The 26,691-nt window shown below is 38.0% G+C and overlaps 2 protein-coding genes and 1 long non-coding RNA gene across 8 annotated transcripts in view; 2 read left to right on the forward strand and 1 right to left on the reverse strand.

Annotated features, from left to right (window-relative positions):
- Positions 1-13,835, reverse strand: part of LOC146475742 (uncharacterized) — a 25,160-nt gene extending 11,325 nt beyond the window's left edge. Inside the window, exon 1 of the long non-coding RNA XR_014865818.1 lies at positions 13,733-13,835. This is a non-coding gene — a long non-coding RNA (uncharacterized LOC146475742). The remainder of the gene's footprint in view (positions 1-13,732) is intronic.
- Positions 4,266-12,983, forward strand: LOC146475743 (uncharacterized). 3 transcript variants are annotated; one of them, XM_085115460.1, is made up of 3 exons: positions 4,266-4,357; positions 9,970-10,226; positions 11,155-12,983. In XM_085115460.1, exons 2-3 carry the CDS (start codon positions 10,122-10,124, stop codon positions 12,130-12,132), a joined length of 1,083 nt encoding a protein of 360 aa, XP_084971586.1. In that variant the 5' UTR covers positions 4,266-4,357; positions 9,970-10,121; the 3' UTR covers positions 12,133-12,983. The 3 variants fall into 3 exon arrangements, with proteins under 3 accessions (XP_084971586.1, XP_084971585.1, XP_084971584.1); XM_085115459.1 differs by lacking the exon at positions 4,266-4,357 and adding an exon at positions 6,903-8,590 and having other exon boundaries at positions 9,949-10,226; XM_085115458.1 differs by lacking the exon at positions 4,266-4,357 and having other exon boundaries at positions 9,702-10,226.
- Positions 13,836-19,826: 5,991 nt separating the features above from the next.
- The window catches only part of LOC146475744 (adenosine receptor A3-like), a 28,026-nt gene continuing 21,161 nt past the window's right edge, over positions 19,827-26,691 (forward strand). The window contains exon 1 of one of the 4 annotated variants that reach the window (XM_085115466.1): positions 19,827-19,849. The gene's annotated coding sequence lies outside the window, so the exon portion shown is untranslated. Of the gene's footprint in view, positions 19,850-22,443; positions 22,573-24,339; positions 24,449-26,691 lie in introns of those variants that run through there. The other 3 variants (XM_085115465.1, XM_085115467.1, XM_085115464.1) reach the window with 3 other exon arrangements.

The following is a 26,691-nucleotide window of genomic DNA, read 5'->3' on the forward strand; positions in this document are numbered from 1 at the left end:
ATGGACTCTGACTTGCCTATTCCACGGTCTGCTATTCTCACCTTGTCAATATTGCAGTATGTTAAGAGAGCCCATGCGGATCTCGTCATCGGTTAGCACCTCTGCACCGGCCAATTTCGCACTGAGATGGGACAGGTTAAACTTTTTCAAAGTCCGTTTTCGTGGGAGTCCAGTCAGGTGCTCGGCTCACGACTCCGTCGCCTTGTTGGTCACTCTTTCGGTGCATAAGAAGTCGACTTGTGGCAAGTCTATAATGGTTTACACAGAAATGTAGCGGAAGAAAGAATGACGCGCGCGCTAAGATAAGCTCAACATCACTTATTCGAATACTGCTAGTGTTGTCCCGAAACGTGTTTGTTTTGTGAAATTTCACGAGGTATGCATTAAAGGGCCCTAGCCAGCCACGCCTTTGTTTTTGTTTATATGCGAGAGTTTGGCTATTATATTTTACTCGGAGCATGTCGAAATGAACGAAATCACTGTGAAACTACTAAAGATAATGAAACATACTTTCAGGAATACAAAGCAATAAGATTTAGCTTCACCATGCAATATCAATAATTTTGATGGCATCGAAAATGGCGGAGGCTGACTAGGGTCCTTTAAGTTTGTTGTTGTCTTAACGGTTTTGCACTAGAGTTGCACCAAAGAAAGATTTGAACGGTTTACTAAAACACTTTTTTTCTGTTTGACCACCTTGTCAGATAATTGAAGCATCCGCAAATCCCACAAGCTGATTTCACCCGGTCACAACCGAAATGGCCGTTAGGATGATTGAAATTATCAGAAAATTCTTTAAACGCAGCGTAAATACAAAAATCTACAAGTGTTTTATAACATAGAAATTTTGTATATTTGGTAATTGTTCCAGCATCATCATTGTGTGTCCATCGGGTGCGTGACGATATTTCAATCAGAACAACGGCGGTGTTTATAAGAACACAACAGATCATTGTAACTAAAATAAACACATTTAAAAAAAAGTGCTACAGATCAGAGAAAATTAACGATTAAACAGAAAACTGAACTTTTTTAAAGATCTTGTTAACGAAGAATTGATGCACCCAACCATTTTTCAGGTACTGTTATCATCAGTGATCACGGAACTCTTTATCTGTCTGTATATCTTTATCTTGTTTATAGCTGTTATTTATGTTGGCAAACCGACACATGCGAAAAGAACGAACGTCATTCTGGTTGAGAAACTAAAAAAGTTCTCGTTAAGTCACAATTTTCTTATATCCCCTTATACCGGTATCTGTTCAATTTCCTCTCGTTAAAACATCATTCAAGCAATTATCCTTGCTCAATAAACCATTCACGCACACGCCATGACCGTCGTGAAATAAACAACCTGAATCGAACATCACTGTTCACGGAGAAATTCAAAAGCCGCGTTAATGCGTGAACAGTCACGTTTGGATGTTCAAATAACTTTAAAGGAACTAGTTTCAGACGCCCTGATGTTTGAATTTTTTTTTTTTTTTCGATTTTGGCCATATGTAAGAAAAACCAACACTCCGAAGGAAGCCGTTGCGTGACCGAAACAAGTACAGTCAAAAACAATCGAAGACGGAAGATTATAAAGTCCGGCGGTTTCTGAGATGACTGTGGAGAACTTTAAAATTAGATATTTCTGTTAATATTTTCTTTGAGCCGACAAGGTTTTGTTACCGTCAAAGGATTTTTGCCCCTTCAATTGGCATTTGCCAAGTGACGTGAATGCGATAGCAGAAGTCATTAGTCACTGAAGGAGATCAATTATCAACCCTTCGAGCTATGATGGCTTTGTATGGTGCATTAAGCCAAGAAACTGATACTTAGATGACATCTTATTCAAGGTGAGCTAAATATGAGCTTTCTGTTGATTGGTCCATCGTACTATTGAGGGAAACAAGGAAAAAAATTACAAAAGTCTTCGGTGATTTTGACAAACATGTTTATCGCTTACAGTTGTTGACAGATAATGTTGCAATTATCGGGATTTTGAGAGCGTTAGTTCTCAGCGCTGATAGAAAGCCCGAAACTGATTTTTAAACCTGCTTTTAGAACGGCATTTCGTCAATCAAGAATTCTAAATTTCAAGTATTTCGGTGTTTTACCGGGTAGGGAAACTCTCTCCTGAAAAAGTGCGCCAAATTGAGAATTTCGACTGAGCCAATTTTAGTAACTTTCGGTACCTTCCCCATGACCTTCAAAACTAAAGCAGAGATCTATTATTGGCCTCAAACGATTCGTAAACACTTCAACTGCACATTTCCAAGCTTAAAATGAGGTTTTTTATCTATGCGAATTAAACAGAGCGAAGTTGAGAGAAGGTATGGGACACGTCTATTTTGGGTGCTTTTATAGACACTTGGGCCCGAACACATTTTATTCAATTTTTCTGGGTTTAAAAAAGAATTCCGAGAAATCAAAACCACCACGTTACTAGAACTACCATAGGGTATCCTTAGTCAATTTGTGAACGACTTTCATTTTTTATCATGTGCTACCCCTCGCTCGGTGTTAGTAGACATTCCCTCTTAATATGCAAACAAAACTAATTTTCATATGAAAATTCTTGCACTAAGCCTCACTTTCATAGTGAGGTTCACAGCAACTCGGAAATGGCCTATTCAATGATGTAAGCAGGCAAGGTCATGTTATTCTGCTGCATAAAATTAAAATATAGTAATAATAATGGTCTTCATTGTTTCAAAAGATATAAATACATATATATTACAAGTTCAAGTTCATTTATTCACACTTACTCAAATTACAATAAAAAACAATAATAGTAAGTAAATAATTAAAATTGCACACGATGTGATATCTGTTAATTGTGTATAGTATTACTACATGTTTTATATTCTATTTTTGTTATGATGTTAGGTGGTCAGCTCCATAAGAAGATTCGGTTCCTCCCCCACTGTTTTGCATTTTTTCTATACTGATTGTTATGCAAATAAAGTTGTTATAAATAAAACTGTGCATGCACTATTCGTAAACCGCTGCGCATGCGCAGGCGTTTTGCTGTATGGTCATCCTCGTTCCCAGACGCTACGATCTTTTGGTCAGTGGTTGGTTAAAATCGGTGGGGGTCTGGGACGAGAATGCTGTATGGCTAAGTATAAAGCGGAGACATCAGCTTTAAATGTTAAACATAATATATTATAACCACAGCTCTTCTAAGTTATTGGAGTGTGAATCCTTTTTCTGCAATTATAATTACATGAAACAATTCGTGTCGTTGGCCTGTCGTACGCTTGTCGCATGCGACAAAGTCGTACCGTGTTTGCATGAGAATTTAGTGAACATTTTAGGAGTTCGATTCAGTGCAGAAATACACTGTGAAAGTACAAAAATACTGGAGCGAACACATCAGCATCAGCCTTCATTGGTTCGTCTCTGTTCTTCCAAGAAGAGACTGCCAATGACCCAGAAACGGGTAAATAATACCACACATTCATAAAGAGTGAACTACGGATACAAGGTACGGCTATTTTACTGTCAGAACGTACGTCGTGCACTACATGTATTAGCAAAAACAATCAATCAATCAATCAACAACTTTATTTAAGTCTCAATCTGAATAGCCGAGCACGAGTGCCCTACTAATTGGGGAGACTAACAAAAAATGTAAAAGAAAATCTATTCAACTAAGATTAAGTAAAGTTAAGAAAACCTAATAATTAATTATCATTAATTAACACCTAAAAAATTATTTATTTGACAATTAACTAGATAGATGAACAGCAAGAACAACGCATACATCCGTCGTCCAACAGAGAGCTGACGTCAAACTTTCTTATAGCGATTTTAAAGTTGTTCAAACTTAGTACGTTCTTCACAATTTAGGTCATAACGCAACACGGATTCTCGCTTGAAATACCTTCAAAAACAAAAGATCAAAACGTACTGACAAACGATTAGGAAAACAAACGATTAGGAAACAACTTAAGACTAAATTTTTTTAACGCAACAGCGATTCTCGCTTGAAATAACGAATCAAAATTTTTATAGTTAAATTTATTGAGTGCCTAACAGGGCTGCTGTCTTTAGAAAACAGAGATATCATTTAAAATTGAATCGAGCTTTTAAAATTTGGCTTCCTAACAAAATCTTTGAGAGGACTGTTACGTTACTTAACTATGCATACACTAAAAGCAGCTGAAACTTATGCGTGGGGTAATTATAAATGAGCCCGCTCTCCTGTCATGTGAAGCGTAATACGGGTCGAGTCATGACAGCGGTTGGTCCTTTAATGAATACAAACTTCAAAGAAACTCTTCAAGAACTGATGCGAACATCTAATTGAAGTTCAAGCCTGCTAACTAGGAATACTAGACAAGTAAGTTGAATGCGGCTAGAAATTGTCCTCAGGAGAGATTAAGAAAACGAGACATCAGTCGAGCGAACTAACGCGCTTTCACCTGATTTAATTATTGTTTTTATTTCCATTCATCTATTTTTTCAGCAGTGCCTGCTTCTTGCATCCATACAATGTCTTTTGGTCACTTATTTTCACAAATTATCCCTGGATTCTGTAACTAAGTCGTGAAACCATCGAAGCTACGCTTTCCTGGCAGACATTTTGACCGCTGTTTCAAAGATAACTGATGCATTGGCAATAAGCCTTGCTTCCGTAGCTATAAAACGCATCTATCTCTAGCTCTTCTTAATTTTATAGTAGCTCTGATAACTGACAGGGAACAAAACTACATCGTTCAAAAACCGCACCTTCGTAAATTAAAGTAGTGATTTTAGATTACCTCAAGAACAACACCGGGCAGTACCAGCACCGGAAGGAAGAGGTTCCAATTCTGTAACCATGACGTGAAATCATCACAGCTACGTTTTCCTGTTACACATTTTGACTGTTTCTCTCAGGGAAAACTGATGCATTGACAATAAGCCTGGATCCCCATAGCTATAAAACTCTACATCTACCTCCTCTCTTTTAAATTTTAAAGTAGCTCTGACAACTGACTGGGAATCAAAACTTGATCGTTCAACAAAGCGGAAGTACACAAATGAACTTTGAACAAGAATAAGGAACAGGCCGTTCAATATCTGTAATCATGACGGATACCTCTATAAAACAGCTTCCTGAGGTGTTCTTAATTCTATAAATGTACATTTACACACTTTATTTCCCATTACTCGCCATCTCAGTGTTTATTTAATATTTTAAAATCCCATAGGTTCTATTTTGCGCGCGCAGGCATTATTACAGTCATGGTGAGTCCTACCTAACCACACGCATACCTTTGGCAATTTTGAATTCTGCCAACTTGGACAATTAAAAGGGTTTATTTATTGATCTTATAGAAATGGATTAGCAAAAGTAACCGAAATGATTGGCTTTAATGTCCACTTTGACATCTCCAGTAGGACATAATCCCCAAAATGATTGTGAAGACATGAAATGAAACGTTTAACCGATGGTCTTCAGTGAATAGTTACACTTTAGGATTACAACGACTAACTCGAATCTTAGAACCACCTTGTACAGCATAACAAACAGCACCACAGGAAAGTACTGCTCAGTAGCTTTAATTTTTTAAATGACCATACTTTAGGATTCCATCGACTGACTAAATTGAAGAATATCTAGAGCCACTTTGTACAACATAATATACAGAACCAAGTTAAAGGAAAGTACTGGTCAGTAGCTTTCATATGGATGAATGCACTTTAGGATTTCGTGTACAACACAGATTCAAGATTTAGTGTCAACGTCATTGCGGTTATTGGGCTATTGACTGACTCAAGAAGCGGAAAGGTCTAATTCGGCTTAAAATGACATTTTCAAAAAAATATTCGTCCGTCATCGGCGACTATTTTTTGTACCGTAAATGAAAACATTACAGTGTTTACGAAATGAAATCTATCTTGCTACTCAATTATTAATTACACGAGGCAGTACAGGCGTTTATTATTCCAAATACTTTTAAAAAATACTAGCATGTACATAGCAAAACAGATGAGCCTATATATTAAAGTATGGAGCGGTTTCATTATTTAATAATTATTAAATTTTTAGCTTTAATAGACCCAGTTCCACCGAAAGAAGACCGAAGTGATACGTATTACGTACAGATGGGAGTCAATCCCCATACAAGACTGTAAACCGTTTCAAGTTGTTTTTAAGACAGTTTCATCCAGCAATATTAATTATTCAATCTATTCAAAACTGAATCTCTCTGGGTATCTTACTAATAACAGCAATTGCTGTAACATGTGCAGCCAATGGCGCAAATCTAAAAAATAGATTATTTTGTACGTTAGCTTACGTATGTTTCATTTGTTTGATCATTTTTTTTTTGTATTATATTCATTTTTAAAGTATACTGAAGGTAAATAAGAAATACAATTCATCTAGTACTCTATCACTGTATTGTTAAAACCTTTTTTAAGTATCGTAGTAGATTCCCTCATGGCTCATATGCGTACATGATCTCACACATTTGGAACCAGTTGCCATCTACTGTAAAAAACGCACCTAATACATCATCCTTTTGGAGACTTTTAACTAAGTTAAATTTTATCTGCTGTCAATGCAGCAATTGCCTTTGAAACCATTTATTTTTATTTATTTATTTTTATAGATAGATGTTATTTTTTGATTTAATTAGTAGCTATTGATGATATTAGCTTTCTTTTGTATTGTCAAACACTTTTATCATGAGCCTGTGGCTCGGGGGACTGGGAGACCACCCCCTGTGTATTTGACATTAAATAAATTATCTTATCTTAGGTTAATTAGAACTGATTAAGGACTGATTTATTTTGCGTCCCCAATTACTCCACATGAGATAAATACACTAAAGGTTCTGTCTATCTATCTTGAATTCCTTTCCACTTTTGTTGAGCCAAAAGTTGAGCCCGTGTGGACATGTGACCACAGGCCGAACCAGACTCCAACATCGTTGAAAGTATTGAAAAATGGCAACCTTGTTGAAAGCGTTTTGATGGTCTAATCATTCAGAAGCGATCATCATTTTCATCCTTATTGAGAATGTTCGCCCGATGTTGAAATCATATGAACTGCCTCCGCACAACATTGCTTTCGTTTGCAACATTTGTCCAGCATGCGTTCAACTTTTGCTGAAAGCAGGATGCTGGTCAAATGTTCAGAATGTTTAATCCAACGGACTTAAAATCCAGGGGAATTGTGGCTCCAGGGGTACCAATAGCTAGATAAGAGGACTACTGAGTTTCTAAAGAACTATGGTGCTGCGTCGGTGGGGAGTAGAAACGAATGTTTAATTTTATCAACAAAGTTGATGACGTAATTTGACCACCGTAAAATGATTGGAGTGTTGACGTTTCGAGCGTTTGTCCGCCAGAAATTCAGGGGGCATATTTCTGGCGGAAACTGTTCCATATTTGTGGCCTCGTTTCCGTGAAGAGAGAAAACCTTCGAACGTGTCTCTAAAATCTCCTATTACTGCTAGTGTAAGAATTACTAAGAAAGATTTTGTTATGAAATTGTGGTCGCAATAATGGTAGTAAAATTAATATAAGACGATGCAAAACTCAGTAATAATTTCAGTCGTCCGCCATATAAAATTTCATCAATATCTTCGTGTAAGCACCCACGAACTAGCACATAAGTTGGATCACTAAATTCAAGTACTCGGCCTGCGTAGCAGTCGTTTTCATCTTTACAAGCGAGCGAGCCGAGCAGGACGGAGTAGTCTACAGGCTAAGATTCGCTGTTAGTGTGGCAAGGTCTGCACTGTCTACATCGGTGAAACAGAAAGATCAATGTGTGAACAGATTAAGGAGCACGATAAAGACATATGACTCGCCTGAACCCAAACCTCAACCGTTTAAGAGCACACTAACTAGACAAGATATTATCAGCTTTGGGACAAGGTTGAGGTTATTGACCATGATCCACACTTGCACACCCGTAGGGTAAGACCCTATTCACATTAGAGTTCATCCTAAAAAGCGTGGAAACAGCTGGTCGGTACCAAATCCGGCGGACCCTGATGGAAACGTTTCTATTCTGAGCAATCAGGAACGAAATCCTCCAATCAACGACAATGAAAGCGAGGATCGAACTGCGCCAATCACCGACAACCACGGTGAAACTTGTAACAATACACATCCAGTCGACACCATTGTCTACTGGAGACCAGCATGTCCAGCATTGTAGTCGAAACGCCGCGAACCTTTTCAGACGTGAATCAGTCGTGAGGAAAGTTTAACGTAGCTATCGTTGCCATCCAATCATGAAAACTGTTTTAAAAAAAAACTTATGACATAAATCTGGCATACGAACAATTTTCCGGCTCATTTGTAAGATGTTATTTTCTGGTGGCCATTAACAATTTATGTAAATAGGAAGGTAAATTAATTAAAAGACTGACAATTTGTGTATACTGGTAAACGAACTAAAACAAAAGCCTTCATTTCTTTTGCGTTTACCCGTCAATGGGCTTAACATGTCCATAGGTAATACAAGACACTGAATTCCGTCATTCCTCGAGCGTCATAAATTATTGCGCACTTGAAATGGTGTATTTGAAATCGAACAGTAGGTTGAAACCGCAGTTACAATCTTAAACCAGAGTCAAGACACACTGGATAAAAGGTAATGGTTGATATTATAGATTGTTACTACAATTAGCGAGCCTGAAGCCCTTGTGAAAGTCTGTTTATTTCGTTACAAAAAAACGAGCAGGTTTACTGCTAGTGCATACGCATCATACATTGCGGACAAGCCTTTTTTACGGATACCTTCTCGACGACAGTCATTGCAACTTGAATTCAAAGAACTATTGAAAAAGATTTTTTTCATGAAATCGTGATTGCAATAACAGGAGGTACTGACTTGTTTATGGATGTAAGCAGGTGGAATTTCTTGTTGTTATTACAATTCTCCGGATCCCTGCAGTTATTAGGGTGTGTTTAAACAATTCCGGTACGACTTTTATTTTGGTACAAGACGAAAGCTTTATTCTGCGTTTATATCAAGAGTTTTATTTTCCAGAGAAATGATTGAATTTGAAATGCAAAATGAAACGGAAAGTATTGATCATAGATTAAAAACGTCAATGACACCAGAAACTACGCTGTGATGGCCTTGATTAGTGAGAGAAAAAAAGTACGATTTTAGACAAAAACATTTTATTTACAGCTAGTTCCTTTTCTTGCGCCGCGGCACGTCTCGGTGTCTCTGGCATGGCCGAGGAAAGTGTACCAGAAATGTCACATGTATAGCTGGGCCGTTTTAGCGTTAAAATGACAAAGATGAGATGCCAACCAGTCACTCGACACTTACCTGCCCAACCATTCTTACAAACACATGGCAGTCTGTGGCATTTCTCTGCATCGCCGTAAAAACTTAAAACAAAAATTTATATTCCATATCTGATAAAAGGATCTGTTCATATCACCACAAGGCCGATAGTTTTAGGACACATTTAATACACAGCAGTAACGTAGCGAAACTCAGAACAGAACGACCTAACGCACGTGGCGATGCGAAGATAACAACAAAAAAGCTCATTATCTCATGTAAGCTACATCAATTATAACAGTCCATTGTACAGCATAAATTATCATATCTTAACAATATCGACACTTAACCCCCCACGGAATCAACCAATGTTTTTCATTCGACTAATTTCAGTACTCTTGTTACAATTGCATCTTACCATGCTCCCACCGATAGCGTAGCTCCACTGCTCACTATATAAACCACATAACACTCGCAACGTCAGCACTCGAATCTCTTTACGGTGGCCAAATTACCTATCACCCCTGCTGATAAAACTAAACATTCGTTTCTACTTCCAATCGACGCTGCACCGCAGTTTCTTTAGAAACTAACCCCCTTACAACTTATCGGTTAGGACAATAAATCAGGTACCCGCTTCACCTGCCTTCCATGTAAACAGGCTCTTACTCTACTAACGTACTTAAACTTACATTTCCATTTAATTCCAGGCCACTTTAAAAAAATGACAGCCAACAATAACAACAAAGTGGTTACACTCGGAAGCCTTCTCGCTCAAGACTTGCCCCAGGCCTACATTCTCCCCGAACGGCCATCGACGTTCAACCACAAAGCAAGTTTTGTGAATGACGTAAAGTACGTCATTCATGACTACTCGTCGAATATGTCCGCTGACCACAGGTATCTGAAGGCGATGAGAGCTTGTCCAGTGGCAGGAAATGAATTACCGATTTTGTTGACTCGAGCTGTACATCCTCTGATTAGAGAGGTAAGATAATAATGGATTACGCTGAACGTTTTCCACGATTCTATTACCTCACACTTTCCACTCCAGTGCCACCCGCCTGTGGAACGGAATTAGAACTTTCCCTTAGAGATACCTCTTCACAGAAGCGCTTTTAACAGACCTCTAAAGGATACTGGAAAATTCTGTTGCCGAACATTTTAATTTTGACTTAACGTATTAATTTCTTTTAACTTGTATCAACAATTTAATTAACCTTAGTTTTAGGATAGTTTAGGGACGGCCATTATGTAAACTACTGAGTCATCAGCAATTGAAGTCACCCTCATTATATAACATTATATTATTATTATTATTATTATTATTATTATTATTATTATTATTATTATTATTATTATTATTGAATTTTTCGCATTTTAGTGTATGATCGGAAACACTGTGACTGGGCATTTAATTAGAATATTCTTATTATGAGGGTATATATATTTTTATTACATCAGTGGAAATTGTTCTTTTATCTTCTGAACCAAACCCATATGAATTAGCTTTTATGTATGAGATGTTGATATTTTACAATTTTATGACAGCAAACTGTAAAATCACTCAGGTTTTAATAGAATCAAACTGTATCTAGTAGATTTTATTCTTGTAAATAATAAAGTTATCATTCCATTAATTTAAAAATTATTATTATTATTATTATTATTATTATTATTATTATTATTAACCCATTAACCCCTAATATCATGAAACAAATTCTCTTTCCTGTCCCCGTGATGTTGACAACTCAGCCGTGTCTTTTGTGTCTATGGTAACAATAATGTTGGCTTGGCTAGATTAGGCATGCTCTGTTCGCCGCGCTTAAAAGATAACTTGCGTTTATTTCAACCAAGATAATGCTTACTTTCATGGTCCTGAGTTTCACAATAAATGCACTTTTATCTTTCTTTAGCACTGGTCAAAATGGCTTCCATTCTTCCCCAAACCCGACATTAGAATTTTCGACAGAGAAGACACCGGAGGAAAACCACTCATTGTCAACTTCCCGTTTCAAAGTTTTCCCGCCAAAAAGCACGCCGTCCATCCCGAGGTTCACTACAAGCTAAGTTCCAAGGCGCGAATCCCTGAGATGGGCGCACCCTGCCCCCGGTACATGTCACGTGACAATTACACGCTCCCTTGCATGATCAAAAGTACGCAGGGGGTAGGGGGTAGAGGAGCGTTTCTTGTACAAACCAAGGATGAAGCCAGAACCGCCTTTCGTGAACTTAAAACCAATTTTTGTTGTCATGAACCGGTTATCACTGATGTTATTCAAGATATCACAGAATTACTCAATGTGCAGCTTTACCTTTTTCAAAATGGCGACTTTCATTGGTTAGGCGTTAGGAGAAAAATGAACTCACAATCACTTAATCTCTCAACACCGGATGTGAACTGGGAAGAACAACCGGAACTGAGAAAGCAAGCTTTGGGTGTGGCACTTCCGGTTATGAAATATCTTCACAAGAACAACTACTTCGGCTTTATAGGCGTGGAAATATTGATTAATAATAAAGGCAAATTTCTCATCGACGTAAACCTCAAGACGTCGGATTCCACATATTTACTGCTTCTAGCTCCACATTTGGCTGCACTCAAGTTTTCCGTTTGCTGTGTAACAGATATTCATCCAACAAGCATCGAACAGTTAATAAAGGCCATAGACAAATTAAACAGTGAAGAACAAGGCAGGTTAGTTGTATTGTCCGGAGACGAATTTTTTGGAGAAAAACAAATGAAAGCCTGTGTTGCTGTGTTCGCCAAAACCACGGAAGGAGCTTTCCTTCTGCACAGGAAACTACTCAATTTGTGCTCATCAACGATATACGATGTCTTTTATGACGAGAACAGAAATCCAAATGAATTGATGCAGAATGATACAATGTAAAATGGACTATGATTAACCCTTTAACCCCTAATATCAAAGAGCAAATTATCCTATCTTGTCTCTATACTATTCTTATAAAAGTACTGTGAAGTGAAGAAGTTACTAAAATATCCAGAAAATGTACCTTGGGTGATCATATCCTTAACTCTCATGACCTCAGGGATTGAATAAACATTGATATTACAAGGAGAAATTTGATGCTGATCAATGTTAGAGCTACAGCTGTTCGATAAAGTCAGGCTATACAGCCTCAAAGACAATTGCTATTTATAGCAAATTAGAACTAGCTCAGAATTCTACAAAAATAAATGAAGAGTATTTTGTGGTGTCAAAATTAATGATTCTGATTTTTTTTCACTGAGATCATCAATTACATTTAGAGTGGTAAAGATTGTAAATACATCACAGCTGGAAGCAAGGAGAGATCTAATTCACATTTATTTTACATATCTAATGCTCCATTCACACCAGACCAGGTTAAACCAAACGAAAATCAATGAATCTAAGACACTCAGATGTCATAAAAGTTCTAGCTAAAGCTTCCATTTGGTTAAATTCGAACTATTAAAACATCAATGAGCAACTTCTGCGAACTAAAGAATAACAATTCGGAGCCATCTTGCATTAAACAGCCTTTTGAAAACATGCTTTAGTTTTGGTATGATAAGAGAGTATAAGACAATAGAGGATTCAGTTAAGAGGGTAAATCCGCCAAGCATGCTCTTTCCATCTTTAATTACAGTTACACTTTTGCATTTCTGTATCAACCACAAGTGTAGGTAAAAATTTCTGTTAATTCTTCTGACTGTCATTAATGAAAGTATTGCTAATGAAAAGTGACCCAGTGTAAAGCGGCACCAGTGATTTTTTGTCACATTCGAGCTTGGGATGAAAATTGCAAGTGTAAAGTAGCAGTGCCTCTCAATGTAATTTGGGCATGATTTGAGTGTGACATTTGCTGCTATTTGTTGAAATTTCCCCCAAATTGCTGACAACTTGCATGAAGTTAATGAACATGTTCAAAACCTCTGTTAGTCTGCGACAAATCACATTGAAATGGCCACTAGCTTACGCTTGAAATTCATCATTAACATCATCATCTACAGTCACCACCACCACCATCATCATCATCATCATCATCATCATCATCATCATCATCATCATCATCATCATCATCATCATCATCAGTATCATCATCATCATGAAGTAAGACATTCAGGGATAAAAGTTTTGTTTCTTTCTATGCTTCTTCAAAAATCTAGCTTGCTTGGTTTAGTGACTCTTTAATCATAATCTCGTGATCATAACGTAATCTTATGAATGATAGAAAATATTCCTGTTTTTCGCATGTACTCAATCCGTATTTCGCGGCACTTAATTTTCGTGATTTCAGAGAATGCATAAAGACTGGGCATTGTCCCGCATTTTAATGCGGGACAATGCCCAGTCTTTATGAAGATTTATGAAGATTTCGCGATTTTAAAAAATCGCGAAATCTTCACATTAGCCATGAACAAGATCGATTTCTCGAGCACAGTTGTCTGAAACAATCAGCTGTAAAAGCGACAGTTGACACTTAAAAATAAATTAATCATCTTACTGTCTGACCGGTTGTCTTGTGTCTTTGATTCCCTCTTCTTCTTCTGCGCAGAATCCCCGTTTTCCCTCCGATTCAACAACCACTTAGCCGCCGCCATGTTGAGTTTTTACTCAACCCCAGTTCGCCGCTGCCCACTGGCGTAAAACTGAGACTGAGTAAAAACTCAAAATGGCGGCAGTTCAAAGTGCTGAGGTTTCAAACACTCAAAAATTGGAGACAAAAGTTTATTGGGGGGACATATACAGAAGAAGTGAAAATCAAAGATACACGACAACTGAGAACAGACAGTTATACGACAGTCTTATTTAAGTGTTGATAAAATCCAGGATAAGTTTTCCCCGTTGCTTATCACAACTGCGAACTATGGCGCTCACGGCTTCGGGTGTGTTCCAGATAGTGTAAAACCAATGTTACCTTTGTGCCAAACACTGTTGATTTCAAATAATCTTTTGACGTAAAACATCAGGTCATCCAGCTTTCCTGACGCTCACTCCGAAAAAAAAAGAGAAAAAAAGAAAAAAGAAAAGAAAAGTCTCATTTAAAGATGTTTCCCCAGTACCTTGCCTGGGGTGGGGGGTCATCGAAGACACCACCTAGCTAAAAAATATTACCGACAAAATTCTATTGGCTTTAAAATTAGAGTTGACACAGAAATATTTAGCTAGCAGGAGTCAACATTGCTAGATAAACAAGAAAAGTGAGGTTTGAATCTTATTGACATTTTTTACTGCTGGATAGAGGGGTGGCTACATCTTTTGAGGTTGAGGAAGACAGGTGAAGGCAGAGACCACCATCTACTCTGTGGTTTGGTGGGTCCTGTTCGCGGAGTATAATAGTTTTGACCACTTTCCTTACCTCAGAACCAGAACATTCGCTAACGTAGTTGCTCTGCTATTGTTATGTTTTAAGATAATACGAAAACGTCTTTAGGCGGGGTTCTACATGAAAGCCGTTTTCACGCCGCTTAAAATCGGTTTAACCAAAATATCTCGTTCGCGTTTCAAGCAATTCAAAAACCCCAAGCTCATTACACAAGTCAATGTTTTGGGGTGTTTTGTAAATTTTTGGGTGATTTTTAGGTATATTTGGAGAGTAGTAAAATTAAGAGAAAAAAGAAATATTGAAGATTTAGTGAAGTTTTAAAATTAGAATTTGTAGTTAATAATTAATAGACGGATACCAAGTTAGTCCACTAGCAACCTGGGGTGCTCTTGCGTGGGTATCAACTGTCTGTTAGTGTTCCAAAAATCATTTTCTTTCTTCCATCCCTTCCTTAAACCTCTGAAAATTCCATCCAAATTCATGTGTACCCCCACCCTAAGTAAGGTGTTGGTTTTTGACGGTGTAGAAGAGTAACCTCCACACACTCAGGACAGAAATCTTTATACCCTTCTCGTAATTGTTTGTGGAAGATCGGCTACTTGCATGTGATCATCTCGGTTTCAATAAAAGAAATGGATAAAGTGGGGTTAGTTTCTAAAGAAACTGTGGTGCTGCGTCGGTGGTGGTGGTGGTGGTGGTGAGTGAGGAGGGGGGCTGGAAAGGAATATTTGGTTTCATGAAGTACAGAACAGAGTTGATAAGGTAATTTGGCCTCCGTTAAGAATTTCGAGTGCTAACGCTGCGAGCGTTTGCCTGTCGTCAGAGCGAAGGGCCTAACGCTTAATTGAAACATCAACGCTCGAATCTCTTTACGGTGGCCGCCAAGTTACCTTACCAACTCCGTTGATAAAATCAAATATTCGTTAAATAAAACAACTTTTGTCAGCCCGCAGGTCTGGCTAGTGCCACTTACAGTTCCCAACGCCTTGATCCCCAGTATCATGTCATATCCGGTCTCGTCAATGACAGTGGCTGGTCGCCGTAGAGCCTGAGTGATCTGAATACAGGATTGTTTGCATCAGTACAAAGATATAGTTTGGGAGTATAAAGTGAAAAATGTAAAAGGCAAAAAGAAAAGCAAACCCTGGTGTTATTGCGGGAGTTTTTTGTTATTATTTATTATTTTTTGTTATCGTCGTGTTTAAAATCATGACGATAGAGGAAATCAGCTGCAAATGAAAAATAGGTCTATGTATCTATTACCTATTTTTATATCTTATTCTAGGAGATTTCTTATGTTGCTTGTTTCAATTCTTTTATTTTAGAGGACCCCCCTGAAAACCACTTTTTAGTTATGGAGGCCTCCTGTTAAAAGATTATTATTACCATCATCATCATCATCATCATCATTATTATTATTATTATTATTATTATTATTATTATTATTATCTGAAGATGACGTGCTTTGCTTCTCAACTGAGATGGTGACGAACGCAAAGACTGGATACAAGAGGACGCGTGTTTAACTTGTGAAAAGGTTTGAGTATGGGATTAAAAAACGTGGGTTTTGAAATGGAGGATTCCACATGACTGGTCTTTAGTTTGTTTTGCAAAGCTATGACTGGAACTGCGCATATTTGGTACATTTGACCGCTGTTAACTTCCACGCAGACCATCCCATGTAGAAGCCCTTATGTTGCAGCATAGTTCGTGTCTAGACTCCATACGGAGTAGAGAATTATGCTATATTTTATTTACTTAACGGTCCTAATCTTTTCTCATTATTTAAACATTTCAATATTTCATGTCAGGAGCCCCAGGTCATGTACAGAGCACCTGGTAAAACGATAAGAACATGCATATATTTGCTTATATAATTGTAGATAAACCAATGTTTATGACCTTGGGCATGATATGATGAGGACGAACTTTCAAGACCGAGCTCTACGACAAAGGTTAGTCAAAATTATGTCTACATTTGTATTTTAAAGAAAACACAACAGAGGAATACAACTATTACTAGGTCTAGCTACAGCGTCGTGGTGTTTCCGGATACACTTATTCGATGCCAATCGTCCGAGTAGCTTGGTAAATTGTTATTTGATCTGCGCAGCGGAAGATGAACTTTGACGGTTTCTCTTCTAAAAAATGGTTGTTTTGTACAGACAAGGACCAATTTATGAGGTATTCTTCGTTCATTTAAACACCCATTGTAAATTAAGGAGCAAAACGAAGGGTCTTGTCCAGCGAGAAAGTTCACATATTTATTTTTTCAGCTGGACGAACTGGATCAACATTTGCCGTAAGCATCCCCTTGGACAAATATACTTACCTGGTTCGTATTTTTTCACAGTTTCTTCTGAAAGTGCACAGAGGCATATTGGTAAAAGAAATTTCATTCATTGGGCCAGGTGAATTTGAAACTATCCTTTCTTTTTGTAAAATTGAAGTTTATCCAAACAGATGAAAAAAGTATCAAATGAGGAAACAAGCCGGCATGATTATTCGTATGAATAATCATTGGTCGGAAAACATCACTTCTAAATTTACAAATTTTAATTTACAACTGTCATTGATGAAATTTCTTGTCCATGTTCGTTTCGGCTTGGCTATTCTAATGGCAGACGATAAAACGAAGACTTGCCGAACCACCCTATTTATTTACTTCATTTGAGTGGTTGTTGAAAAAGCTCAAAATTGATCCTTTTTTGTTTTTGTTTTGCAAAAACATTTTTAAAACCATGTTACATGTTAATCTAAACGTGTCTTGTTTTTTCGGATGCGGGGAAAGCTCTATCTTTAAAGGCGATTTCTTTTTTGCCGCATTAAGACTATGACATCGTATTTTATTGAAAAAATAAACTGAATAACTCCGAACTGTTAGTTTTCCCGCGTTACGATAGAACTCATGCGCATCGCAAATGCATAACAGACGAAATCTGAAGAGAGATTCAGAACGAACTCTAAACTTAACGTGCATCTTGTTAAAATCAAACCTACAAGGTGAAAAAATTCATCGCTTACCGTAAGCTAATGGCGAAAATTATCCCGCCAACCAGTTTTTTATATGTTAACAATGTGGTTAATTTGTAGCTTCCTCCCACACATTTTGAAGCGCGTTTATGACTGATATGCATATGAAACAATTGGTTGATTCTGCAATTAAGAATAAATATACAATGCAGTGCAAATTCATTGGTTACAATATTTTCCTATTTCAAATGTTTACAAAATGAAGAAAAGTTCTTCCGATACCAAATGGATAAGGGGGTTAGTTTCTAAAGAAACTGTGGTGTTGCGTTGGTAGGGGGTAGAAACGAATGTTTAGTTTATCGCAAACCAAATAACTCCGGCTAACTAAAGGTACATTGGAAAGAAATTCGGTTGCTGACGTGTCGAGCGATAGCCCTTGGCGTTCGTCAGAACCCTTCACACCGACAAATGGAGGAATTATAAAGCAATAATTTTACTGGTAACTGTTTAACTTTAAACTGTTAAACTTAAAACTGTAACTGTTTAACTTTAAACTTAGTAATAAACGGTCAGATAATTTTTGGTGCAATTATTAATTTACAAACGCTCTCCAACATCTCTGATGGGTGAACACAGGAGAACGTTTCTGGATTATTATTGGTCAATTTACCGTTGTTTTGAAAATGGCTTTTAAAATGCAAGAAGTGAACGAAAGCGAGGCGTCTTCTTGCCCATAAGAGTATAAAATTGGTCATAATCAGGCTTGATCAAAAAAATCCAAATTTAGCTTGATTTGTCTTTAAACTTTCTGACCTCGTTTTAAATATTCAGCTTTAATGTTGTTGTCGCTTTTTTATAACTTGAAAAAGAAGTTTTTTATTGCAGTTTTCTATAATACGATTTTGGTAGAGTGTGTGCCGAAAATGTTTATTGATGATAAGGGTTTATACACAACGCAGTTACTCGAATTGTTGAAAGTAAGAAATACTGAAGAGCTGAAGTGGACAAACATTTAAAAACGTCTCTAACCCAACCTTTTGTCTAGCTCGTTCAATTCCTTGAACAATGCTTTCTTAGTAGTTGAGAAACCAATCGGAAGGCGCGATTGGGTTCATCCGGGGGGAGGGGAGGGGGGCCTGTCAGAAAAGGTCTTTTTTATTCAGAGACTACTTATTTCTTTTGTTATTTTAAAACGTATCCTTATTTACATAACAGTCGAGACTGATGGTTGATAAATTGCTAAATGCAGCAGGTCTTTTTCTCGATAACAACGTATGTCTTGCCGATTTTTGGAAACACTGGTCGATGACAACTTTCAACTTTTCGTGAAACGGCTCCGAAATAGGTGTTTTTGGCCCCGAGGTTGAAAATGATAAGGACGAGAGGAAAAAATTGAGGAGACTAAGAGAGAAGAGAGAAGAGGAGAAAAGAAAAGACAGATAAAAGACTACAAGACCTCATGTTTTTATATCGGTGACTTTGGAGTCTTTGAAAAAAAAAAACAATAAATATATAAAGAACACGATTCGTACCCGGTTCTCCCGTGTTCTAAATTCCGGCTATGCCTATTTTCATTAAAGGACCCTGGTCAGCCTCCGCCGTTTTCGATACCATCAAAATTATTGATATTGCATGGGGAAGTGAAATCTTTTTGCTTTACTATAAGTTGTGTTCCTGAAAATATGTTTCATTATCTTTAGTAGTTTCACAGTGATTTCTTTCATTTCGACATGCTCCGAATAAAATATAATAGCCAAACTCTCACACATAAACAAAAACAAACGTGTGGCTGACTAGGGCCCTTTAATTTTACAAACACCTAAGCCTTGCTCTTTTGTTTGCATACTCAAGACTATTAATTGTTAAAAGCAAGAGGAGTGGCTGTAGCCCATAAATTCAATCAAGTTTTTCCTCTTCAACTTGATCCCTTTCTGAAACACTGCTTCCTTTAGTTAGTAAAGGGGAATCGACCTCATGTGCCCGATTTGCCCTATCCAGGGCGAATGCCTAAAAAATACTTGCCGGAAGACCAATGTTTACTTTGGACCGTACTTCTAATTTACATAATAACTATCGAGCTTGATGGCAGTGACACATTAATTACCTAGCTGAGCCAAGGGCATTAAACCTATTGAATATCAGTGACAAATCAGCATACAAGCTACGGGGAAGTCAACATGGCAAACTGCAAATTTTGTTGATTTTGTATGTATTTGTAGATTCACAGCTGTCGGACAAAGACAAGGGGTTAAAAAAAATATTCTCGTTAAACTATCTGGAACTACGGACGACCAAACCGACTTCGTAACGGCTCCGCAGTGGGTAAGTCTGAGAGCTGGGAGAACAATCGTAAAAATTCGGGACTGAACTTGACGAAAAAAACTCTTTACACAATGGAGAAATTGCCTTAACTATACCGGCATTTAAACTATAGAGGCTGGCGATACAAATATGGCCTTAGTTCAGTGACTACTAAATTTCCAAATTTTCCATTATTGCCAGTGAAGGACAAATATCTTCATATCTTCAGTTCACGGTTTCGGTAAAATGTTTCAGACAAACACCCCTTGTTTATTGGGAATAACTTGGCATTTCATTAACCTGACCCTTCAAGGCTTACTCCTTTTGATTTTTAGCAATTTAACGGTTCACACTTAAAACTCTTAAACTCTGTATAGTAGTGAACTGTCTCGTTTTTCTCAGTTCAAAAATAAATCGATCAAGTTTTTATTTTGTTATTTGTTCGCAAAACGGCTATGAAACTTGACTGCCAAAGCTAAATGTTCCTTTTCGGAAACGGCCATCTTTGGCCCACATAATAGTACGTCGCATTTTTTCTCGCTTCGAATACGATTTATAGAAGTTACACTGACATAACTCTGTTAGACTTTGAGACTGTTGAACTCTCAAAGTAAAATTTATTGTCGATTACTTGTAGTTTGAGAGGTCACTGGGCTGAATTATTTTTCGTACCTTTAAACCATACACTCGAGGTGATTGAGGAGCCGAACACATAAATTACCCTTAGGCTGTGCGTGGTCGGAATAATTAATTACAAATGTCTACATTAATTACTATATATTCAGTACTTTGAAAAGCTGGCGAATCCCCAAATCATAGTGATTATCTAGCCTTTGATCATTTAAAACAGTGAACACTTGTGGGTGGCCTCATTGAAGGTATTTATGAACTTTGTGGAAACGCAGTAGAGAGGCGCGCAGAGAGCAACTCCATTTAATGAAGACTAATGTCATTGTGTTGCCACTACCAACCTCCCCAATTCTCGGTACCTCTCCCGGGTACCTCTCTATTATGGACGCTCCGTTACTATGGACAGCAGTTGAACTCTCTCAGGCTCGTATAGGGAGTAACTGTACACCGATACTCCCTTGGAAAGAGTAGGTTATCTTACTAGGTTAGCGAAGTCTTCAAACGAAAATCCCTTTTCTCCCATTTAAAGTTGATAACAATGTGATGTCAATCAATTAGCACATGCTATTCTACGATAAGGACAGTCGCGGAAGCGACCAGTGATCGGAGTCTGTTTTGATTAGTTTTCCATTGGAGTTATGCCATGATAATATGCCGGTTTCATATAAAAGCCTATTCAGTTCAGGGTGTTTTTCAGGTAGCCTATACAGTCAACTCTCGCCTTACGGACACCTCGCTATTACAGACACCCCGATAATACAGACAGCACCTAAATCCCCGCCAAAAATATATTACAGGCGTTTGACTGAAATAAATTCCCGCCATTATACGGACTCTCGCTATTAAGGACACTGACTCGCGGTCCCAAGGGTGTCCGCAATAAAGGGAGGTGACTTTACATGGAAAGCGACGGCAGATCTGTGCGGAAAATGAAATAAAGCTGATTTACTTGGAAAGTATTAAGCAAAATACTTGTCTGGTTTCCAGCACTATCTCACGATAAGGGCTTGTCACAATTGCATTAATTTTTCAGCATACTATAGACAGGTGAAGAGTTTAAGAAACAAGAAGAATTATATCCGTATTTATATCTATGTTTTTTTAAAGACGTCTCCACCCCTTTTAGATAAATTTTCGTTTTTCACCTTGGCATTTCACGCATTTTGCCTGAGAGGCAATATTAAGCTTAATGTACGATAAGCAAAGGCGAATCAACATCGTTAGTGAAATTTTAGAGCAATTTTGTACAAATTTTCACCATGCCCCAAATTTCAAAATTTACATTATTTGATTCTTGTTTGTTATATAAGAACTTATCTTATAAGAATGAAGTGTCTGAGAATTGTCACAATTTTAAGAACATTAATTGCAAGAACGTAACCAAACCTCAAATTTACATAATGATTATTTTCCATTTGTTTTAAGACGGTCACATTTTGCTCAAATCCCATGCAGCTTTCACTCGAAATTTTGCCCCAGATCTCATTCTCACTTGTGCCCAAATTGAATGACCAAATCCCATTTTCCTAGTGGAAAAAAGTTTTCCATTTTAACCTTTTACCACCCTCTCAGTAAAGTAAGGAAAAAAAATACGTTCGTCTTAAAACAGTTCACGTAATCGAGACTGTCGTGACTTAAAGCCCACTCATGACACATTGCTCAGGAAACCTCGAGCTTCATCTTTTAATATACATTGGCAACAAGGAAGTTGTTTTAATAGTTGGTTTCGAGGCGATTTATTACCATTACAAAACATTTTTCTCAATTATATTCAACGAGAACAAAAGAACAATGTACGTGTCTATCCTAAAATCCTTTCAAACTAAGGGAACTGAGTAGTTCGGCCTCAATTCCACCGAAAAATTCTTTTTTTTTTTTCTTAATATTGTATTAGAAGTTAAAGCATTGTCTTCGAAAGCATAAATATTAAAATCAATGAAACAATAATTGAAATGCAAATAGCTTTATCTATTTTCACGACAGGAGACGAGACATTAGTTACGTTTGTTTAGCTGCTTTATCGCGATTCAAGTCGAATTTTTGATCACAGTAGGATGTCAATCTGCAGGCACGGAACAAAACTTAACCTTGTGCAGCATCAAGCAATATAACAGGTAAGACACTGCTCGATAGAAACCTTTTTCACTCTGGAAATTATCAACAGACACAGAAGTTAGACTCGCGGCTTTGTAGAGCATAATTAACAGCATCACTTGAGTATTCAACCCACGTAGAATTTCCGTCCTCAGACTCAAAAATGTGCAGCATAATAAACAGCACCACAGGAAAGTACTGCTCAGTAGCTTTCATTTGAATGGTTACACTTTAGGATTTCTTCCACAGACTCAAACATTAGAACCACCTTGTACAGCATAATAAACAGCACCACAGGAAAGTACTGCTCAGTAGCTTTCATTTCAATGCTCAGATTTAAGGATTTAATCCAGTGATTCAAAAGAAATAATTACCTTGTACAGAAAAATAAACAGCACTTAGAGGAATCGAAAGTAGACTTTAGGATTTCCTAATCCACTGTTTCGAAAGATAGAATTACCTTGTACAGCATGACAAAAAGCTCTACAGGAAAGTACTGTTCAGTAGCTTACAAATTGAATGGCAAGACTTAAGATTTCATCCCGACTGATTCGAAAGATAATCACCTTGTACAGCATCATAATAAACAGCACTGCAGGAAAGTATTGCACAGTAGCTAGCTTTTATTTGAATGGCCAGACTTTAGGATTCCATCCCTTGATTCGAAAGAGAGAATTTCCTTGCATACAGCATAACAAACAGCACTACAGGAAAGCATTGCACAGTAGCTAGCTTTTAATTGAATGGCCAGACTTTAGGCCGTCATCCCTTGACTCGAAAGAGAGAATTTCCTTGCATACAGCATAACAAACAGCACTACAGGAAAGTATTGTTCAATTGCTTTAATTTGCGGCTGACTGAATGGTCAGACTTAAGGATTCGTCCACTGTTTCAAAAGATAGAATTGCCTCGTACAGCATAATCAAATACTGCTCAGTAACTTCCATTTGAATCTGGTCAGATTAAAGCATTTCATCCACTGTCTCGAAAGATAGAATAACCTTGTACAGCATAATAAACAGCACCACAGGAAAGTACTGCTCAGTAGCTTTAATTTAAGTCACACTTTAGGATTTCATCTACAGACTCAAAAGTTAGAATAACCTTGTAGAGCACGAGAAACAGCAACATGAGAAAGTTCGCCTCGGTGGCTTACATTTCAAAATAATCAAACTTAAGGATTTCATCCAGTGAGTCAATTCGAAACACAGATTAACTACTTTCAGTTGTACATCGTAATAAAGGGCACCAAAGAAAGATATACTTTGCTCCGTAACTAGTAGTTCAGATAGAGAGGGTCGTACTAAGTACGACTTTCATACATCTGCCGGAATAGCCAAGTTTTTGTTACGATTTAATTCATCTACAAACCGGCTAAAACAACCGACAGCTTTCATTCTCGAATCATCTGATACAGATCGCATGACTGCCGTAGGCTACAGCAATTATGCTCACAATTAAATTACATTCGACCCCCGCCATCTCGAGCAGGAAGTAGTGAACCTTAGAAACTGCCTAGACTCATTTAGTGCTGGCTGGATATCCCGAACTCCTACCGCTTCCTTCATTGAACTTTTGTTTTCCCATATTCAGAAATAGCGGGAGCTACTTCTGCATCCAAGTGTCTTAATCTTGTTGAAATGAGATTGCAACCCCCACAGTGAGACATATTGAAGCGTTTTATTCTTGTTGAATTAAATTGTAACCCCTCTTCTCCACCCCCTTAATCAGGGTCATTGTTATATAAGGCGGTCACTGAAATACAATAAGACTCGCTTTTCCTGAATATTCAGTTTCGCGCTATAATTCGGTGTGTATTCATGAGGAAGTCCTCTCTTTTCTCCTTGCCGCCTTGGGGTTAACGTCTTTAAAGTAACGACATTTGAGAACAATCAGGCAAGTGGTTCTCATTCGTATCATTCGTAAGAATTCGTTTTACTCTTTGTTTACTCTCAGGTGTATTTTTTAAGTTTTTCTTTTGAAATGATCACAATGTCGACTCCACGACCCTATGTTCAGTGACATCCTTGGTTGTCCATTCGTTCATCGTCTACGGATCGGACGTTTCGTTGTATTAAATTCAGGTAGCTACGCGTGTGATATTACCTTGCGCGCTCTCGCTAGCATTTTTCTCCTCGTGTTCGCGTCGGGGGTTGGACTGTTACTAAAGTACGAAAATTTGATCAGTATAGGCTACGTGCGGCAAAGCAAACCTGATATCGTGATCCACTCTGCAGTGGGTGTTTACAGGGCCACAAAATGAAACAGCGCTTATTTCAAGATGGCCGTTCACTCTTTGTCTGCCCTTAACTAAAACGCTCTTGGGTGTATATTTTAAGTTTTTCTTTTGAAATGATCACAGTGTTGACTCCACGACCCTATGTTCAGTGATATCCTTGGTTATCCATTCGTTGACCGTCTACGGACATTCCGTTGTATTAAATTCAGGTAGCTACGCGTGTGGTATTACCTTGCGCGCTCTCGCTAGCATTTCTCTCCACGAGTTTGCGTCGGGGGTCGGACTGTTAGTAAAGTTAGAAAATTTGATGCAGGCTACGTGCGGCCAAAAAAATTGATATCGTGATCCACTCGAGCTCTGCAGTGGATTTTTACAGGGCCATAAAATGAAACAGCGCCTATTTCAATATGGCCGTTTACTCTTTGTCTACCCTTAACTAAAACGCTCTTGAGTGTATATTTTAAGTTTTTCTTTTGAAACGATCACAATGTCGACTCCACGAACCTGTGTTCAGTGATATCCTTGGTTAGCCATTCGTTCACTGTCTACGGACATTTCGTTGTATTAAATTCAGGTAGCTACGCGTGTGATATTACCTTGCGCGCTCTCGCTTGAATTTCTCTCCACGAGTTCGCGTCGGGTGACGGACTGTTACTAAAGTTAGAAAATTTGATGTAAGCTACGTGCGGCAAAGCAAACTGATATCGTGATCCACTCTGCAGTGGGTGTTTACAGGGCTACAAAATGAAACAGCGCCTATTTCAAGATGGACGTTTACTCTTTGTCTGCCCTTAACTAAACCGCTCTTGGGTGTATATTTTAAGTTTTTCTTTTGAAATAATCACAATGTCGACACCACGACCCTGTGTTCAGGGACATCCTTGGTTAGCCATTCGTTCACCGTCTACGGACATTCCTGTATGAATTCAGGTAGGTACGCGTGGGATATTACCTTGCGCGCTCTCGCTAGCATTTCTCTCCTCGGGTTCGCGTCGGGGGTTGGACTGTTAGTAAAGTAAGAAAATTTGATGTAGACTACGTGCGGCAAAGCAAACCTGATATCGTGATCCACTCTGCAGTGGATGTTTACAGGGCCACAAAATGAAACAGTGCATATTTCAAGATGGCCGTTTACTCTTTGTCTACCCTTAACTAAACCGCTCTTGTGTGTATATTTTAAGTTTTTCTTTTGAAACGATCGCATCGTCGACTCCACGACCCTGTGTTCAGTGATATCGTTGGTTAGCCATTCTTTCACCGTCTACGGACATTTCGTTGTATTAAATTCAGGTAGCTAGGCGTGTGATATTGCCTTGGGCGCTCTCGCCAGCATTAATCTCCACGAGTTCGCGTCGGGGGTCGGACTGTTACTAAAGTTAGAAAATTTGATGTAAGCTACGTGCGGCAAAGCAAATCTGATATCGTGATTCATGATCTGGGAAGTTTTATGGGGCCACAAAATGAAACAGCGAGTATAACAACGCCTGACCCAAGATGGACGTGCTGAGTTTATTTGCCAGACAAAACAGAAAGCAAATGCTTACATGAGCCAAGCATTATGCAAAAAACACATGCTATAATGATTTCAGTAAATGAAAAAATAAATATAATATTTGGTGGGAAAATAAGTACGGATATTAGTCCACAAAAACATATCTGTCCCGAGAAACGAACAGCCGTTTCTTTCTTTCTTCCTTTCTTTCTTTCTTTTTGCTACACTGCTTTGCACAATTGCTCTTTTTCTCAATTGTCTCACACCATCCGAATTCATCAGTACGGTCAGAAAAATGTCTAGGACAGCATGCAACTCTTTCTACCTCGGAAAACTCATATAATGGCCGTTTTCACGCTGAAGAAGGACAATCTGTTTAACCAATCATCTGTCCTAGTGTCATGGTAA

This window comes from Pavona decussata, unplaced genomic scaffold (genome assembly GCF_977016875.1).
Source record: "Pavona decussata unplaced genomic scaffold, jaPavDecu1.1 SCAFFOLD_83, whole genome shotgun sequence".
Lineage (NCBI taxonomy): Eukaryota > Metazoa > Cnidaria > Anthozoa > Scleractinia > Agariciidae > Pavona > Pavona decussata.

What these genes read in the sequence shown, in the direction of transcription:
- LOC146475743 (XM_085115459.1), top strand. Translation starts at nt 9,963, where the DNA reads ATGACAGCCAACAATAACAACAAAGTGGTTACACTCGGAAGCCTTCTC. An exon ending in TACATCCTCTGATTAGAGAG is followed by an intron (nt 10,227 to 11,154) that starts GTAAGATAATAA and finishes ATCTTTCTTTAG; the next exon opens with CACTGGTCAAAATGGCTTCC.